A 14,584-nucleotide genomic window follows, 5' to 3' on the forward strand; every position below is an offset into this window, starting at 1 on the left:
TATTGCATTTGTAATATTTTTTTATGTATAAAAAAATACATTTAGGCCATAAAACAACTTTGTCAGAACTGCATTCCTCATTTAGTTCTACAAACAGATCTTGTCGATATTTTGGGCAATGTGTATTTATAGTATAGTTCAACATCGCTTAATAACTTTCTTTGTTTCATGAATTAATTTTTAACACCACCTTCTAGCTCATTAAAAAGCTAGAAGATAGATAGATCACTTACTTTCTCATGTTAGCTCGGTAAATAAAGCGTTAAGGTCGATGCGCAAACACAATTCCTCTCTCCTCCTATGCTATGATCACGTCACGTGTTTGTGCTCAACAGCGAAAGGAGGGCCGTACCTTTGGCGATGACGTAACGACTCCGTCGCAATCCTCCATTGGCTGACACACTTCCTGCTTCTTGCTCTGGACGGGATTATCCAGAGACACGATCCAAACTACTACACCAACAAGTAGGTGTGTAGACATTTGTCAAAAGGAGAATCTTTGTCTTCTACGAAGCTCCCGCTTTCCACACCGACTCCTATTTGTTGGTGTTCTGGTCGAGTAACCTCCGATGTCTGGCAACTAACATTGACTCCTATTTGTTGGTGTTCTGATCGAGTAACCTCCGATGTCTGGCAACTAAGTGGATTACAGTACTGGAGACCTATTGCGGCCATGATGGCGTCAAGCTACAACGCGAAGGAGGAGGACGGACCGCACTCCGGTACTCCGGGTCTCGGCGGAGCAGCGGTGACGAAAAGTAAAAAGCCGGACAATACAGCGTTTAAGCAGCAGAGACTAGTGGCCTGGCAGCCGATCCTCACAGCGGGGACCGTACTGCCAGCTTTCTTCGTTATCGGCATCTTCTTCATTCCCATCGGCATCGCCCTGTTTGTCACATCCAACAACATTAAAGAGTTCGAGGTAGGGTCACAGTAGTATCTGCCTGTTGATAATCGAGCCCCTTAAAGCTGCAGGTCAACACTTTTTATCATTTAAGAGCAACAGTTTGACTGTGCAGTCCCCGCTTAATGACAGTTCCGTGTCAAACTAACAACAAGGAAGTGGTAAATGATGTCTGAATTAAATGGACTGAAATGTCTATTACAATGTAATGAAATGTGTAAATGCACAATGAAATGTATTTAAATGAGATATCGCTCGAAAAGGTTGCAGCAGACGATTATTTTATAAATGGATTATTTCGGTTTGTTCGATCCGGTAACTGTCCAATTGTTCAATACAATGGACGTATTGTCATACACGAGCAGAGAAACAAAAAAGACATTCACAACACTGAGATGTTCACACAAATAACACAACTTCGAACTCAAAACAACACTCAAAAACACAATCGAAAATAGAAGTTAATCAGACTCACAACTAATCCCATTACGACGATCTGGTTACATTATACAGTAATATCAACTTCCACTGCACAGCCAGTTAAAAAGACAGTAGGATACTTGTTTATTTACCTGTAAAATTGAAATCATAATTTGGACTAGGGAAAATATTTTTAATATGTTTGGATCGAAAATATTGTACATGTAAATACAGTTTCCTCCAGCAGGCGGTGCTGTAGTTGCATCTGAGGGAATTACTGTATTCCCTGTTGATGGAGATAACGTCATATGTTTGCGTATGCCGTTAAAATGACTGCAGGGATAATAGGGTTTGTTAGAAATTCTTGCATACTTTAACTTGTGGTTCTGTTTGGCTGGTGTTAGAATTGAACTTGAAGTGGTTCTGTTTGGCTGGTGTTAGAATTATGATCAGCCCTGAGCCTGTCATAATAACACAGACAGAGTGACTGTCTTATAAAGTTCTAAAATCAATCCAAAGATCCACTTCAGTAACTTCTTGTTCTCAAAACTGTTGCTCTGCACTTTTTAAAGCTAGCGCTAAACCAGGTAATCAATAATGTCTAATGTTGAATCAGCAAAAATGTTTGATTATGTTGCTGAGTGCTATGATACACTAAGACGTTGGAGACAGAAACGTACAACTGTGCCAAGTGTGGACATGGCTGACTGCACCACAGGCCTACAGCGTTCACCAACAGTAAATCATTACCTCTGCACTTTCCCTCCGTCTCCTAATTAAAATATAATGCACTGCAGGGAAGTTGCATTAACGTGAACCTTCCTTTTAAACCAGGCTTCTTCCTTTTTTGTTCCTAGATTGATTACACGGGTGTAGACGCCGACAGTCCGTGCTACAGCTGCGCCAAGGACTTTAGCTGGAACAGCACGACGTCATGTACCTGCTCGGTCGACTTCAAGTTGGAGCAACCGTTTGAGGTAGACTGGTGGACGGATTACACAATGCTGTCCCAATGAATATTTTATATGTTAAGTGTATAACAAAAGATGGAAAGTGCTGTCCTGTCACTGAATGTTCATTAGGATCTATTTTGAGCCCAAAGTCAAATACAAAGCTCTTACAGCCTTTGAGGTCATCGATTTTTTTTATTTTTTTGTAGTCCTAAAATACTTCCGCCAGCAAATGTTAGAAAGATTATATTGAATTTGTTTTTAATAACGAGCTTTTTGCATTTTATATTTAAGACTGAGTATTTGTTGTTGGCCCTGGTAAACAGTAAAGTGCAGTAATAGCTAATCTTTTGCAGCTAGCTAACATACATCTTTTTTTCCCCCTGCAGAGCAATGTCTTCATGTACTACGGTCTGTCCAACTTCTATCAGAACCACAGGCGCTACGTCAAGTCCAGGGATGACAGTCAGTTGTACGGTGACTTATCTGCGTTGACGGTACGTTCATGCAATTAAATTTTAATTTACATTTTGCAGATAAAAATTGTCTGCCAGTTGCTTCATTGCACCTTTCTGCGTCTTTTCTAGAACCCCAGCAAAGAATGTGAGCCGTACCGCACAAGTAATGGGCTGCCTATTGCCCCATGTGGGGCTATAGCAAACAGCCTTTTCAATGGTCAGTGGCAGTTAAAAATGGTTGAAATGTTAAAAATCTGTTTGGATGATTTTGTTGAATCCAATGGTTAACACTATTTCTTTTCTTTCAGACACCTTGGAGTTGTACTATGTTGATTCCAATGGCACCAGAAAAGAGATTCCTTTGGTAAAGAAAGGCATTGCATGGTGGACGGATAAACATGTGAAATTCAGGAATCCTGGTGGGAATGACAACCTCACAGTATCTTTCGAAGGTGAGCAAACGGCACACACTGCTTTTTTGTTATGAGAAGTTTTCCGTCTATATATCAGCTTCCTCGTGTAATTAATCGCAGTGACATTTTTGTTTTTCACCTCCTATTTTTCAGGCAATTCTAAGCCAGTGAACTGGAGGAAGGCGGTGTACGAGTTGGACCCCACGGATTCCGAAAACAACGGCTTCATTAATGAGGACTTTATTGTGTGGATGCGCACTGCTGCCTTGCCAACTTTCCGCAAGCTCTATCGCATCATCCAAAAGAAGTCCAGCAACACCGCCACACTGCCCAGTGGGAACTATGTCCTGGAGATTACTTACAGTATCCTTTCAGTGCACACCCAGTGCTGTTTAACATCTGTGTCATTATAAGGAACACTGTAAAATAATTGTTAAAAATACTGCACTGTACTCATATTTATAAACACTGATCTGTAGTTCTCAAGGTTGTTGTTGTTGTTTCCCTTTAACCACGTCATCAGATTACCCCGTGCTTAGCTTCGACGGTCGCAAACGAATGATCCTGAGCACCATTTCTTGGATGGGCGGAAAGAACCCCTTCCTGGGCATTGCCTACCTCACCGTGGGCTCCATCTGTTTCTTCCTGGGCGTCGTTCTGCTCATCATTCACCACAAATACGATACTCGCAACACCAGCGCAGACATACCGAGCTAAATGGTTCTGCTCATCCCTGCATGCATCGATGCCCCTCTGGAGACTGTTCCCGATTGCTTGTTGCTATGTTGTGTGAATACACTGGTCTGTGTAAAATGTCTGTCATGCGTTCTGTGGAAAGTGTCCAATCAAGAGCTGACGTGAAGTACCACGGGTTGTCATACTCCGTGTATACAGTTGGTCTGTGTAGTCGTTATCGTCCGTCTTTGTCAACTTCTGTTTATCGATAATTCCATCACTTTGCGTTACTTCAGCAGTGCTTGCCACCTTACTTCATGAAGGATGTATGTAGTTTTTCAGTTTCTGCTCTGTACTCTTTACTGTATGTCCTGCTGATGAATGTACTGTTATGTATTTTAACTGACATACCTCTGGACTTTGATATGAACTCCTGTTTGAGGATTGGAAAAACAAATCGCATGCTGGTGATTGATATGTATTAATGTTTACCTGTTAGTATTTCTGTCTTGTTTTTTTTTTTTTTTGGATAATAACTTGGCATCCACAGTGAATTGTACCAAAGCTGGCATGTAAGCCACTCGTACTTCCTTCTACTACTCACTATCTTCCACACCACCGTATCCTTGTGGTGCTCCCCCTTTGAGAGACCTTGACAGCACCTCCTTCATTTTGGAGCGCAAAATCTTTCCTGTCAAACGCCTGTTCAATGTTATGTATTTCTTGCAGCTAACCAAATGAAACTGAACGCACTTTAAAAGTGTCACTTTTCTAAGATCTGTCTATCGGTTCCTGTCTCTCGTCACAAAATGACTTTGTTCACTTGGTAAGTTTGTAAGAAGTGGTTTTAACTTTGAAGTTTATCAGTTATTATAAGGTTAATAAGTTCCAATGAAACAACTGATGACAAATGGTCTCCTGCAGTTCTTTTAATGTCCACAAGTATGAAGACATTTTCATTAAAATGTTTTTTTTTAATGAACTTATGGTTGACTTTGAATAAACACGCATGTAACGCATGTTTTAGTTAATAAAACCGGATGACTTTTTACGTTTCAACTGTCTAGAACTTTCCTACGTACCTTCGTATATTTTAATCTCACTGAAGTACAGCAGTTTGTTCAACAGATGTCACTATTTTGTTTAAGAAACCATTACGAATGCTGACATGCTCAAACACAACAACTTTGATTCAATTACTTAATGTTTTGTTATGTTACTACCTTTCCTGAGCTACCTTTGTGACTGCTGTTTATTTTAAGATCCAGATTGTCTTATCGGCTGCTTTGACAGTTTTTATAATCCGTTTTCATTCTGCCCTCGCAGTACGATTTCCGATTTTCAGGGAGATAGACATATCTATATAGACATATAGATAGTACTACAGTACAGGTGGCAGTATGCGCATAAAAACGTTGGTTGTGGCTAATAAACCGGCTAATAAACCAAAAACGTCTGGTCCCTAAGTAGCCTATATTTTTTGTATTCTAAATAATTTCATCAAGTTTGTATAGTCACAAATAAGCGATAATTGTATCTTGTACCTGCTAATAAACCAAAAACATCTGGTCCCTAAGTAGCCTAAGTTTTTATGTATTCTGTTATTTAAGATAATAATTTCATCAAGTTTGTATAGTTCTCACAAATAAGCGATAATTGTATCTTGTCATAATTTGTCTTAAAAAACTCGTGAATTATATCCTATTGTCAGTGGAGTCTATGTACATCCCTACACCTCACTAATATAGTACGTAGTAGATACAGTATACACTTCAACTAACAGCTTAATACATCGTGACGAGGCCCTCTGTTGGTCAGTTTAAAATACTACACCGGAAAGACAAAGGATTTAACCGCGAATGTAACATGAACAAATCGACACAAACGTGATAAAATGAATTGCTTATGGTTAACGTGTACACCATGAAACGAACCAAAATGTTGATGTGCCAATACTTACTGACAAAGAAGTGACCAAGCTCTGTAGTAGGGAAGTCCCATGGATGATTCCGTATCGAGCGTTTGAACTGGTCCGTCTCTGAAATAGGTCCGAGTAGGAACCATATTATACACACCACAGGCCGGTAACAACCGCCACAGCGGCGAAACAAACAAAAAACGTTTTAATGTTTAGTGCATCACCGTTGAGACAGCTGCCAGTATAATCTGATTCCACAATTACAATTTAATTACTATAAAAACACAATTTTGGTTCTAAATGCCCGATGATTTTGCTAGAGTTAGCCCATAGAAATGAATATTAATATTCCTGGAGAGACTCCTCAGTGTTTCCAACTGTGCTTGATGTAGTTTAGGGATGTCACTAGATTAGATAATAAATAAATGAATAAACTAGAAATAAACAATTAAAACAATCACTTTCTTTTATTCTGTACATAAAATCACAACAAAAATACAAACAGTCTGTAGTGCTCCACAATATATCAGTTATTGTATGTCAGTTATGAATTTATAATAGTTAATCTGAAACAACATGACCTAACAGAAGGGTATTTGTTTACCAGTTGGTCTAAAAGAAGAGTCGGGACACACTATGCTCGTCAGGAATTCAGACTCCCACTCTGTTTGGTATGTGTTAATGTTTTTTCTTCTTTATCTGGGATGTCAGGCTCTTCAGTCTCCAGTGACTCTTATACTGTATTATGATTGAGTTAAAAATGTTGTCAGTTAATTTACCTCTGTCCTGTTCTTCAGGCTCAGTCAGTATTACTCCAGAAATAGTTATTACAATCTCAAAATGAAATCAATGTACATAAATGACAATGTCACTTCAGGCCTACACATCTGTCAATATGAAAAAAAAAACCCTATCCATTGCGTCAGTTAGCCATATTTATTTTAATTTTATATTTATATTTTGTACAGAAACGCAAAGGATAACATGGTAAAAATGAATTATGGTTGACTTTAAGTTCAAGTGATGCGCGTTAGTCCTTCTAACAACAACTCCCAACGCTGCAAAAATAATCTAATCGTTTTTTATAATTATCCTTGACAGATAGAGCTTTAATAACTTATCAACATTAAATCATATAACATTTGTCCCATATGTAGGCCTCCTAAATCATCCTACAAATATCTAGCGTAAGTCTTAAATATGACCACTAGAGGACACCAAATCCCAGTAAGTCAGTAGAATGGACTGTTAAGCAAGGAATTACATTTTTTTTTTTTTTTGCGAAATTATTCTATTTCCCCATTGTGGTCATAGCTGAATAGTGAACAGACTCGCGTGATTATTGTTTATTTTCTTGTCTCCACGCTACAAACAAGCGGGCGAATTTATTGTGTTTATTTATTTTTAAGCCAGATTAAAAATGCCTCGTTATATTAACCACATGCGTTCACATCCAGTCTTTGTGTGGCCAAACTGCTGCCTCCGTGAAACCACACTGGCACTTCAATGGAAACTCATTATACGTCGACAGACCAGAGGAATGCACTGGTGGAAGGAAAGAACAAAAATCATGTCATTTCCAAAGAGTGAATAATTTTTTCTGGATGGGTGTTGGTGGGGGTGAGGGTGAGAGGGAGGGAGGGAGGGGGGCACACAGGGAGGCAGCCCTCGTAAGAAGCCCATATGATGGTAAACCGAGAGCTGGGAACTGCCCCCCCTGTTAAGTAGCCGATGGTGGAAAGATTCTTCCCATTTGGAGGGAGAGGCTTTACCTCCTCAGACATCTGCCGCCGGAGCTTCCAGTAGCCACACAGGAGACACAGGCACTTTCTTTCCAGAGGGGGAGGCAGAAAGAAAGGCTGTTCTCGAACACTGGTGTGTGCCGTATTTATTTTGGGACGTTTTTGAATAGGTGAGTGCATCGATTTTTTTTTTTTGGCTGTTAACTGATTTTGGTATTTATTATAATTATATATTTTTTGTGTGAATTGTGAATAAAAACGCAACAAGTAGATAAATAATTGCATTAATACAATAATAATAAATAGAGAAAGTTTTCGACAGTGTTGTGATGCAGTACAATCCTAAAACAGCGGTGGGTTTTATTTTTATTTTTGTTATTTTTTAAAGTTAGGTCATAAATCGTCGGCCAATTACATTACATTATCACTGCGAAATATTACGAAAACTTTCAGTTACAAAAATTGAACTAACAATAATAACCATATAATTTTATGACCCCCCAATGTTAACTGCTGTATTTTAGAGTGTAAATTCTGGGTCAGTTCTATTACAGTCGTTCAGAGACCACAGGGGCCAGCAGTCACTTTGGCCCCCCTTGCAGTTGCAGTTTTCCTGCTCGTGCACCAGGCGGAGCACGAAGCCTGCGGTTTATGAACACAGTGGCTGCTAATAAACCTGAGTCGAGGTCCATTTGTCTGTCGAATATATTGCAGGCTTCAGCGTTTCTACCCTGTCACATTAGGTTAGTGTAAATTCAAGTGACGCAGGAAAAAAAAGTAAAAAAAAAATTTTAAAAAATCACTGTGGTTAGTAATTGTTAAAAAAGTTTATATAATAATTGTGAGAGCAGTGAAGTGGTGAGGAGGAAACTTTTTATTATTCTAAAAATCAATTACTCTTGTTATGCTGACTATGTGTGTGTGTGTGTGTGTGTGTGAGAGAGAGATATGATGTTCTTTATGCTGCACATAGTGACATGATGGACACGCACCGACGCCAGTGCAAATGAAAGTTGATCAAATGTTGTTTTCTTTTCCCTCCGGTTCCTCTCTGCTGAATGCCAACAGGTGTTAACACAAAGTATTTACCTCTGGGTGTGTGTGTCAGCTGGAGGCAACAAGGTGTGGTCCATGTGCACAGCAGTCTAGACAGAGCTTGTACTTTTTTTTTTTTTTTTGTCATCATGATAAAAGGCAGAAGTGATTCAGAAGTGACAGCTACCAGTCTGGAGCTGCTGCTTCATAGACATAATTCAGACGGGCTTTGGTCTCCTTTGTGTGCTCGCTGCAAAGGCGGAACGTGTAAAAGATGATTTCTTTTCTTAGTCATTCTGCAGCTCGCACGCTGCTTTGAATCTGCTGCGGGGTTGAGATGTCTCCTCACCGAGTACCTCCTCCGCCGACACGGTGCAGTGTAAAACTCCTTGTCTCTTTGTGTCCTCAGAGTGATTGATGTTCTGCTGACCGCTAGAGAGCAAACATGAAGATAGGGCTGTCACTGGCCGGGGCTGCCTTCTTCGCAGCCCTTTTATCCTCCATAGACGCTCAAGGTAAATGAAACCGTCCGGCCTCGGCCGACCTACAGTACATATACAGTCCAATATCACTCTGTCTCTTTATCTTCTTCTTCCTTCCTCTCTTTCAACCCATTATCAACCCTTCATCACATCACAGGGATTTCTTTTTTTTTTAAAAAAAACTTGACTTTCTCTGTCATATGGAAACAACAGACTATTTGTACTGAAAATGTGAATAAAGTTTGATGGTTTGATGTGTATGGTATGTGGCTGCAGTGAGTCTGGTATTTGACTTCCTGCTCACTGACTGCTTTTTATTGTCTTGTTTTTTTTATTTTTTTTGTTTTATTCCTAATTTGTTGGTTTTATTGTCCAGTTTGTGAGCACATTACAGGCACTGTGTGTTAACTGTGTTAAATGCATTTATTTACTGTCATTAAGTACAAGCACAGAGGTCATTTTGTCAATTAGACCAGACATTGGTTTTAATTTCCTTCATCTGGTTCAAGTTACAAACTTCACCCAAACCTTAGATTCGACCAATGTGATCACGAAATTCACCACAATGAAAGTTTCATTGTCCTTTTTCCCCCTAAGGCAATAATTGAAATACTCTAGATTGCACAGTAAAACTGCATTGGTCCCTGAGCAGTACTCTTAGAGCTGTTGCTGTGTATTTTCTTTTCCCCCAGCAGACGCAATTTAAAGTAGTTTAAATGCGTAAATGTGGCCACAGTTATATATTTGATGATTTAAGAGGGGGTTTAGAAAAATCATGTTTTTACAGGATCCAAAATTTAAACAGTAACGCAATACGCTAACAAATGGAAAAAACATGTGCTCAGAAATCCTATTTCGGAGCCCTAACTTTGTTTTCTGCTAATACGTCGCTGTCTTAGCAGTAATTAAACACACTTCAGTCCGTGTCACCGGAGCCAACCACCTCCTGCTAACAATCCGTCAGTGGTTTTGACAGAATGTGACTCGAAGCAATTTCATATGCAAACATCTCAGACTGAATAATGACAAATATGGAAATATTGTATGGAAAACCATCTGAATTTTTCCTTCCTTTGAAAGCTCCCTGGCTCCCGGGTGAGAGAAGTCTAACGTCTGTTCTCACATATCTCCGCTAACGGAATGGAAAGATGAAATACGAGGAGAGCAAATTAATCCTCAGACAGCTAAAAGACAAAGAGTCTTTCTCAGCCTCCGTTGCGGGCATCGACCAAAAAAAAAAACAAAAAAAATGCTGAGTTGCAATACGTATGGAAAGTTCATCTGTAGTAATGTTTAATGTCAGCACATGTTGTGGAATTACTTTGGCATGTGTCCTGCCTCTTTGGGAGAGTCAGAGCTCTTTCCTCCCCTCTTTGGTCTTTCTTCCTGGCAGTAGCACAGGCCAGGATAGCTGGCTGACTGAAGACTGACGGGGGCCAGACTCTGGCCCCTCAAAGTGTCCTTTAACAGGAACTGATGGGGGAGACATTCACAAAAAAACCTCAAAACAACCACAAGATCCAAACAGCATTTCAGGGGTTGTTATTTTTACCCAAACCACATTTGTTCTGCAAGAATATTCCTAATCCCTGGGGGCTCGTGGTCAGAGAAAGTATAACAAATTGAGACGTTTTGTTCACTAAACACCAAAGTGGCCGACACGGTCAAGGTAAACGCCAAGGTGAAACCTCCAACCCTAAGGTCTCCACGTCGTCCCATCCCATCAGTCACAAACACCTCGGCTCATACACACCCTCACCCAGACACACTTCCATACTCTTTGCCGTTTGGTGCTGAAGACGCGTTCTCTCGGAGAAATCAGGGGAACACGGTCCACCGGGCGCTTCTTGAGTTGATAAGCCAGGTTGGTGATCCTCCAATCCCAGTATCCCAGTTTCTACTGGGCTCCTGTTTGTCATCTGCCTGTGTGTCCCAAGCTTCAACCTCTCAAGTATATTTTAAAATGATATTCTTGCCTTTTTATGCACCCCCCCCTTCACCCCCCGACCCCTTGATTCACATGGACATTTGACATGTGGACATTCTCTGCATGGACTGGTATTTCCTGTCATTTCTAGTCTAATTCCCTAGAGCTTCACGACACCATGGTGTCATTGGCTAAATTTATGTCACAGCCAATTCCTTGTCCTTCCAGCATGTCCACGTGGACCTCACCTGGACGGTAATTTGGGCTGCATGGGTACAAAGTAGGCACGGGTTTGAAAGTGGTCAACTTGTGGGGCCAATATACGGTTCCCAGTTGCCCTTCACCCACATGTGGGCTTTTTGCATGATGCCCACGTAGAACTTGGGGACAAACTCATTTGGATCCCAAGTTTTAGCCTCGTTTGTACCCTCACTGGTCCAAACTACAAATGCTGGATTGGTTTCTTTTAACGTCCTCAAATGTGCCTTTATGGGGCAGTAATGCACGAAACACCAAGAAATTGATAGTAAAGAAAATGATTCAAGGATGTAACGGAGAAAATCCTCACTCCTACTCACATGCACGCTAATGTCAAACACTCAACGCTAACACAACTGTGCTTCAGCAGCTCTGTAAAAGAAAGAAAGAAAGAAAGAATATCATTTTTAAATATGTTTGTCATCTCTGTCTGTGTGGTCCCAGCTGTACATGGAAACTACTGCCCAGTCAGTCAAAGTTGTTGACCCAAACAACTTTCTCATGTACATGATGCATGATGCTGTGAACAAGTGAGCTCCATGTAGAGGCGCGTGGTCTTGTCAAACTGTATACATTTCCCTATTTATTTATTTGAAATGTACCCACTTCCTCTACTGTACGTAGTTTGTCTGAACAACCTCCAGTCGTGCCTCTCCATGTGTTACGCTGCCAATAAAAAGTACACAAGAGTCTCCCGTGACAAATTGTGTATTCTTTTTAAAAGGTTTGCAATGGATGTGTGCCACTCAGTCGTCCAAGTAATGTTAAAAAAAAAACAAACTTTTTTTTTTTGCCTCTACAATATGTTTGTATACTGTGTATATACAACATATGATGTTCAATTTAGTCCAGTGTCACTTCCGCAACTTCATGGCATCTTTGATTCCATTGTATAATCATGACTTTAGGAATGACGTCAGCGTGGTGTTTTGGTAACGCTGGAGATTAGCTCCGTGGTAAAAGCTGTTCGGTGTGTGGTCAAAGGCATGTGTTGTTATGACTGCACCCAGCATGTGTTGGATGGTTCACTCATTGTTTGCACTTTGGTTTGGTTAGTGTGTTTGGAGCCGTGCACATGTGAGCATACATGCGTGTATGCCTGTGCTTGAGTTGCTGGCCATCTCGGTTGTGCAACTCAAACAAATGCCATTTTGTCCCCCCCCCTCCTCCTCCTCCCAAAAATGGCTTCTCACATCTTTTTTTTTTTTTAAATGTTGTCATGTGTTCTCTACTCATCACCCTTACAAACGGGCGTCAGTGTCTTCTGTCCCCAACAACCAAACAGTCCGCTTCAGTCATGAAGTGTTTGTCGTTGGGATCCTTGTAAAAGTCTAGTTGAACTGTTGTCGTTTGTCAAATGTGATCACGTGCTTCAACTCTTCATACACTGACGTGTGTGTCACGGTGATTTAACTGTGTGATCTCTCCTTCACAGTGGAGCCTCCCTCAAACTTAAATTTTAAAATTCTAAATGAAAACACAGTGGAAATGTCATGGAACGCGCCCTCATCGTGGATAGAGGGCTACAGAATACAAGTTGTCTCAGATGCAGGTCAGTTCTAGACTGAGTTCTGATCCTACCAAGACTGGCATCCTCAAAACACACTGACATACATCTTGACATTTCTTCTTCCAGATGAACCAACTAGGGACTTTACTCTTGATGCGTATACCACTACAACCTCAATCTCTGATCTGACCCCAGAACTGGACTACTCAGTGTCCATTAGCTCCTATTATGAGTCAGAGGAGAGTATTCCCATTTTTGGGCAACTGACCAGTAAGTACAACATTTTCTCAAGGTGGGTTGTTAACGTAAAAAAGTTAATAATTTCTCGTTTCTGAATGTGGTTTGAGACCAACGTTGGTATTATAAGTGAGTGGATTTGTATAGAAAGTGATAGAATTTGTGATACAACAGCATTACAGTGGTCCCTTGTCTATCGCGGGGGTTACGTTCTAAGACTGCAATAGGCGAAAGAACCTCTTAGTAGAGATGCGATAGTTATTTTATTATTTATGTATATACGTTCTAAGACCGCAATAGGCGAAAGAACTGCTAAGTAGAGACGCGATAGTTATTATATTATTTACGTATATATATATTAACCCTTTACAAACCCTTTAGGAGGCATTACAGTGTAAAATATGGCATAAAAACGTGACAAAATGTTCACAAATTTTATTTACCCATACATACAGAGTATGTAGTATGTGTTACAAAATGTATTTAGATTTTTTTAAATTATTTTCTTTAACCTAGAAAGTGCTTATTTTATCATAAAAATAATGAGTGAAAAATCTGCAATACAAGAATAATTTAAAATTTAGAAATCTAACCTAGCAAACCTGTTCATTCTTGTGCAAAGCAAGTTCCTCTGTGCTCATGTTCCACACTTCCCAACAGCTTTTATAAAGTGTTAATTTTCTTGCCCCCTTTCTGCTGTGAAAATGCACACGCGGAGAGACACCGGGGGGCGGGGGAGGGCAATATGTGGCACTAACTTACCAAGTGTTTCCTTTGTTACAGTCCAGGCCAGTAACACCAGCACACGAGTCAGGAAGCCACAGTCAGATGCAATCAGTGAGTATGTTTACTGCAGTGTCAACCACAATCTGGACAGAGGCGACTTTCCAAGTTTTTCTAAATATATTTTTTCCTCTCATAAGAATCATTAAAGAATTTTCCCCCACGGAGTAATTTGGTGCAGATGTAAATTCTACCTTCCGTCAGGGTTGTCACGGGCTAAGCAGACAGGGCTCCCGCATAGTGACATTGACAGTGCACGTTGACTCCAGTAATTGAAGCCATTTGGCACATAAAGCAGAGGGACGTGGGGTTATGTCATGCGTCATGGAGACCAGAAGAGCAGCGGGCGTTTGTCATCCCGTGACGTGGTCAGTGTGCCACCTGGAAAAAAGTGTTCAGTTCAGTCAGGTCTCAGAATCTGAATTTGAAACACTTTATTGATCCCCGTGTGGAAGTTGTTGGTATTGCAGTGGCTTCTGCGAAGAGAGAAATTCAAGTAATCATAAAAAAAAAAACAGAACAGAGAAATGAACACCATTATATCTTCAGTGATTAAAACAACTTTTTTTACTGCTTATTATCTGTGATTATGAGATGAAATCAGATAAGATGAAATGAGACCAGACAAGAAAGAACGAGCCTCAACATTAGATCAGAGAATCTTTTTTTTTTTTTCAAGTAAAGCACACGTTTTTTAAGCATACATGATGGGAGTCACTGGAATCGAGGGGAATGAGGATCGCAGTCCACCACCACACGTTTAGCCAATTATTTCAGAGGACTCATTTTAAAGTTCCAGAGAATTCCATCCATGATTTAATACTTCGCAGAATCTGAAGGGATAAATAGGAACTTTACTGGTCTATAAAGCC

General features: G+C 40.3%; 3 protein-coding genes across 7 annotated transcripts in view; 2 read left to right on the top strand and 1 right to left on the bottom strand.

Moving 5' to 3' along the window:
- The window catches only part of tfb1m (transcription factor B1, mitochondrial), a 60,779-nt gene extending 60,293 nt beyond the window's left edge, over positions 1 to 486 (bottom strand). For both annotated transcript variants that reach the window (XR_003050393.1, XM_025057805.1), the window contains exon 1: positions 353 to 486. The gene's annotated coding sequence lies outside the window, so the exon portion shown is untranslated. The remainder of the gene's footprint in view (positions 1 to 352) is intronic.
- A 154-nt stretch (positions 487 to 640) lies between these two features.
- On the top strand, positions 641 to 4,876 carry LOC103384016 (cell cycle control protein 50A-like). Of its 2 annotated transcripts, none has more exons than XM_008317413.2 (7): positions 641 to 922; positions 2,182 to 2,301; positions 2,664 to 2,771; positions 2,862 to 2,949; positions 3,041 to 3,184; positions 3,299 to 3,508; positions 3,669 to 4,876. In XM_008317413.2, exons 1-7 carry the CDS (start codon positions 674 to 676, stop codon positions 3,860 to 3,862), a joined length of 1,113 nt encoding a protein of 370 aa, XP_008315635.1. In that variant the 5' UTR covers positions 641 to 673; the 3' UTR covers positions 3,863 to 4,876. The 2 variants fall into 2 exon arrangements, with proteins under 2 accessions (XP_008315635.1, XP_024913523.1); XM_025057755.1 differs by having other exon boundaries at positions 3,299 to 3,574; positions 3,615 to 3,751.
- Positions 4,877 to 7,008: 2,132 nt separating this feature from the next.
- The window catches only part of col12a1a (collagen, type XII, alpha 1a), a 47,503-nt gene continuing 39,927 nt past the window's right edge, over positions 7,009 to 14,584 (top strand). Inside the window, exons 1-5 of one of the 3 annotated variants that reach the window (XM_025057875.1) lie at positions 7,009 to 7,650; positions 8,925 to 9,030; positions 12,618 to 12,734; positions 12,819 to 12,962; positions 13,713 to 13,766. In XM_025057875.1, coding sequence (XP_024913643.1) covers positions 8,961 to 9,030; positions 12,618 to 12,734; positions 12,819 to 12,962; positions 13,713 to 13,766 — 385 coding nt within the window. In that variant the 5' untranslated portion in view covers positions 7,009 to 7,650; positions 8,925 to 8,960. The remainder of the gene's footprint in view (positions 7,651 to 8,924; positions 9,031 to 12,617; positions 12,735 to 12,818; positions 12,963 to 13,712; positions 13,767 to 14,584) is intronic. The other 2 variants (XM_025057873.1, XM_025057877.1) reach the window with 2 other exon arrangements.

This window comes from Cynoglossus semilaevis, chromosome 1 (genome assembly GCF_000523025.1).
Source record: "Cynoglossus semilaevis isolate Cse_v1.0 chromosome 1, Cse_v1.0, whole genome shotgun sequence".
In the NCBI taxonomy this organism is placed as follows: domain Eukaryota; kingdom Metazoa; phylum Chordata; class Actinopteri; order Pleuronectiformes; family Cynoglossidae; genus Cynoglossus; species Cynoglossus semilaevis.